This window comes from Eurypyga helias, unplaced genomic scaffold (assembly GCF_000690775.1).
Source record: "Eurypyga helias isolate BGI_N326 unplaced genomic scaffold, ASM69077v1 scaffold38964, whole genome shotgun sequence".
Taxonomy (NCBI): domain Eukaryota; kingdom Metazoa; phylum Chordata; class Aves; order Eurypygiformes; family Eurypygidae; genus Eurypyga; species Eurypyga helias.
In genome coordinates, this window is record NW_010245054.1 from 1,709 (window position 1) to 6,051 (window position 4,343).

At 58.6% G+C, this 4,343-nt stretch overlaps 1 protein-coding gene across 1 annotated transcript in view; it reads right to left on the reverse strand.

Annotated features, from left to right (window-relative positions):
* The window catches only part of GAS8 (growth arrest-specific 8), a gene marked incomplete at its 3' end in the record, with an annotated part of 5,269 nt that extends 932 nt beyond the window's left edge, over positions 1-4,337 (reverse strand). Inside the window, exons 1-7 of the mRNA XM_010149953.1 lie at positions 4,254-4,337; positions 2,707-2,904; positions 2,357-2,563; positions 1,886-1,940; positions 1,088-1,293; positions 679-846; positions 240-326 (exon numbers count right to left, since the gene is read on the reverse strand). Coding sequence (XP_010148255.1) covers positions 240-326; positions 679-846; positions 1,088-1,293; positions 1,886-1,940; positions 2,357-2,563; positions 2,707-2,904; positions 4,254-4,268 — 936 coding nt within the window. The remainder of the gene's footprint in view (positions 1-239; positions 327-678; positions 847-1,087; positions 1,294-1,885; positions 1,941-2,356; positions 2,564-2,706; positions 2,905-4,253) is intronic.
* Between the last annotated feature and the right edge of the window lie 6 nt (positions 4,338-4,343).

Here is a 4,343-nt window from a genome sequence, read left to right on the forward strand (position 1 = left end):
CGCGCGTGATTGCTTAGCAGAGCACAAGGCCAGGCCTGTCTGCTGACTGTGGGAGACAGCAAAGCTGGGAGCTTTGTTGGAAGCACTGGTTATCACACGGCTCTGGATTAGAGCTTCGGAACGCCCTCGGCTAAGCACAGCCCAGGCAGCCTCCGCCGAGTCTCCATGCCCAGCCCTCTGAAGAGGGGACAGGGTTTGGAGAGGAAAGCACGATGCCCGGACCCGCCTGGAGCTCTCACCTTGCTGAATCTCTGCACCAGCACCTCGTGTTCCCACTGAAGATCCTTCAGTTCCTTCTGGGTGACTTTCAGATGGGCTTTTGTGCTCTGCAGGTGGGAAGGGACAGTTAAAGAGGGCAGATTTCCCTGGGAGGTGTGGGGCACATGTTCTGACAAGGGAGGAGAGTGACCAGTGAAGGGATATGGGCGAGAAAAAACAGGGATATGGGCGATAAAAAACAGGGAGCGCCCACACCAAATCCCTTCCCTCTCCGCAGTGGGGGCTGGTCTGGTTTCTCACCACCAGAGTCCCACCCCAGGCATTACAAACCCCCAGCTAAGCCGAAAAGGGACTCCAAGGACCTTACTCAGCTACCCAGCCAAGCTGAGGGGCAGAGGTCACTGCTGACTCCCCCAAACAGCTGGGGTGACTTGGGAAGGGACGGGGCAGGCCACTCACCGTCAGGATCTCCTTGTCCTGGTCATAGTAGGCCAACTTCTTCTGCAGCGCAGACATCTGCTTCTGGGCCTGCTGCAGGGGCTCCTTCAGCTGCTTGTTCTCGAGCAGCACATCCGCCTTCTCCTTTCGCAAGCGATTCTGCTTCATCTTCAGCTCCTTCATCTGCTCCTGTTCATGGGAACATGCCAACTCCTGGGGGCTGCCCAGGACACGCCTCCTGCTGCTGGCCCAGCTCCCTGGGCTCAAGAGCTTTGCTCAGGTAATGGTGTACAGCCCTCAGGAGAACAGCAGCATCCCCACTGCCACCCGAAAACCAGGCAGATCTGGGCGAAACCTCCCCAGGACCGGTCCCTTGGTGGCAGGGTGACACTGCGGGCTGGGCAGGCTGCAGCACGGGGGCAGGCAGTACCTTCAGCATCCTGATTAACGACAGGTTTTCGACGGTGAGATGGTTGTAGTAGGTCTTCATGTCAGCAAAGGCCTTCTCGTGGCCCTTCCTCAGCTCATTGATCTCGTTGTTCTTCCTCTCCTCCACCTTGTGGATGTCGGTCTTCCGCCGCAAGTCCAGCTTGTCTTGCAGCGCCTCCATCTTCTCGGTGTGCTTGGCCTCGATCTCTGGGGAAGCGCACAGGGGGACAAGTGATGACGCCCTGGGGACCCCGCGTGACACACCCTGGCTCTGTTAGCCAGCACCAGCCCGGCGCATGCCACCACGGCATTACTCGAGGACAAGATGCTCATTAGCTGCGTCACCGCAGCTGCCACCAGCGTGCAGAGCAGTTATGCTGGGACCACGGAGAGCAGAGCCTAGAAATAGCATCCTTGGAAAGAGGGCATGGAAACACTCCAAGTTAGCCTGTGAGAACCCGAAACGTCCCCTGAGGAGGACACTGGAGCGAGGACTCTGCAAGGGCTCCTCCAGCCACTCCACCCTGCAGCCTGGAGAAGTGCTGCCAGGCAGCTGCGCTCAGCCGTATGGCCTGGCAGCAGCCACAGGCCCCCTGCCTGCACCCCTCTGCCTGCACCCCTCTGCCTGGCCTCGCTCCACTTGCGTGATGCTGGGAGTCTGGCAACCCCAGAAAAGCCAGAACTGGGCAAAAAAACGGCTCCCTTCTGCTCAAGGCTCTGCTAAGGAGCCGGACATGGCGGCAGAGCTCGGAGGAGCCTCCCCCTCACGCTGACAAAGGGAGCTCACGCGTGGCCTGACCTTTCATTTCTCTCTCGAAGTCGTTGCGCAGACGAATGATCTTCTCCTCTTGTTTCTGTGAGGGAAAAGCCACGTGTTAGAGGCAGACAACCAAACCCTGAGTCAGCCGCGTCTCGAGGGAATCCCTCCAGCTCCCTGGGAAAGGCTCCCACCGTGGCACCAATCCCACGTTATCCGTGTGAACGGCGGCTGGTGGGTTCTCCAGCTGCTCTCAGCTCCCTGCTGTGGAAGGGGAGTTCACAGCAGCTGCCCCAGGAAGCCCTTCTCCCCATTCCTTCCCTGATTTTCTAGTGCCTCAAAGTGCACCTGTTACCGGTGCCTGCAGGAAACGCCATCCCAGCCCATGGAGAAAGCCGGGGAGGCAGGCTCCCGCTCACACCCTGGGGCTGGGAAGGCTCGGCCGGCAGTCCCACCACCTCCCTCTGCCTCAGAGGCACCGCACACACGGCTCCGGCCCAGCCAGGGACGTACCAGGTGCATGTTTTTCACCATCACCTCGCTGGCCAGCTCCTGCTCCTTCAACTCAGCTTTCAGGGAGTCCATGTCTCTACGCAGCTCCATCTCCTGGGCCCAGTAATCATTCTGGGCCTGCTTCATGGACAGGGCGCCCTCCACCTTCGCCTCGGTGAGGTTCTCCTGGTGTTCGTACAACAAGTGCTTCACCTTCTGCTTGTAAACCTAAAGACAAGCCACAGAGCATGTGAGGGGCTTCAGTCTGGGATACTGGCTGATCTGCTCCTGGCTAGCATCCTTCCCAGCTTCTCCTCCTCAGAGATGCCCGAGGGTCACCTGGAGCTTAGGGCACTCGCACCAACTCCCACCCTGATCTCCACTTGATGCCGCTGTTCCGCCTCCTCCATCTCCCGGTCCTTGTTCCGCAGCTCTGTTCTATTCTCCTCCAGCTGCTGGCGGGTTTTCTCCCAGAAGGTGTGAATCTTGTCACGCTCCAGCTGGAAGTAGTTGCGCTCTTCCCGTTCCCGGTCCAGCTCCTCCCGGAGACGCACAACGTGCTTCTCCAGCTGCAAAGTCAAGGGGAAGAGTCAGGTAGAGGGAAGAGGAGGCCTGGGACAGACGCCTCTACAAGAGACCCTGTGTCACAAACACGGCAGGATGTTGTGGGGGAGGGGAGGCGCCCTGACCCACAGACATGGCCCAGGACTGACAGAACCCAGCAGCCTCTGGAAAAGGAGTAACAAAACCTTATCCTGCTGTAAGCAGCCCAGGCTGTCTGGTAACACCATTTTTGGGTGCCTAAATACTACTGAATCATAGAATCATTTAGGTTGGAAAAGACCTTTAAGATCATCAAGTCCAATGTTAACCCAGCACTGCAAATTCCACCACTAAACCATGTCCCTCTGCACCTCATCCACATCTCTTAAATCCCTCCAGGGATGGTGACTCCACCACCTCCTTGGGCAGCCCCTTCCAACGCCTGACAGCCCTTTCCATGAAGAAATTTTCCTTTATATCAAATCTAAGCCTCCCCTGGCACAACTTGAGGCAGTTTTCTCTTGTTCTGTCACTTGGGAGAAGACACCAACTCCCACTCTCCATTCAGGGAGCGGTAGAGAGTGACAAGGTCTCCCCAGACCCTCCTCTTCTCCAGGCTGAACCCCCCCAGCTCCCTCAGCTGCTCCTCACAGGAATTGTGCTCCAGACCCTTCCCCAGCTCCGTTCCCTTCTCTGGACACACTCCAGCCCCTCAGTGTCTGTCTTGTAGTGAGGGGCCCAAACTGACCCCGGGATTCGAGGTGCAGCCTCACCAGTGCCCAGTACAGAGGGACCATCCCTGCCCAGGTCCTGCTGCCCACACTGTTCCTGATGCAGGCCAGGATGCCCTTGGCCTTCTGGGCCGCCTGGGCACACAACGAGGTGCCCAGGCCAGAGCCATCTCCTCCTCTGTTTGTAGGACACTCAGAAAAACAAGCGCGACTTGGAACAACTGAGGTGCAGCAGCTGCACCTTCCACCTCTACCTGCCCTCCCCACGGCTACGGGAACCTGTGTCCCAGCAGCGTGACCGAGAGCGCAGCAGGCTGCAGTCCCAGGGCTCCAGGCTGAGCCATCACCCAGCTGAGAAGGACGACGGCGTTACGGAACCGGGGAGAAGACAGTGAGGGTGCAGGGATGAAGAGGAGGGTGCCCAGAGCAGTGGAAGGGAGGGTGGGATGAGTGGGCTGCTCCTTCCAGAAACAGTCAGAACCCCCACACAGCCCATATGGGCATCAGGCAGTGAAAAGAACCCCGGCTGCTTTTCTCTGTCACCCTCTGCCACCTGTCACCCCTGGAGACAGGCATCAAGCAGGGGTCCCCAGCACCGTACTCCAGTGCCCTCCTACCCAGGGGTCGGCTGGGAGACCTCTCACCTGCTCCTTGCTCATCTTCTTCAGGGAAAAGGCATCCACCACTGGAGCTTTGCGCCCTTTCTCTTTTTTTACGACTTTCTTTTTGGGTGC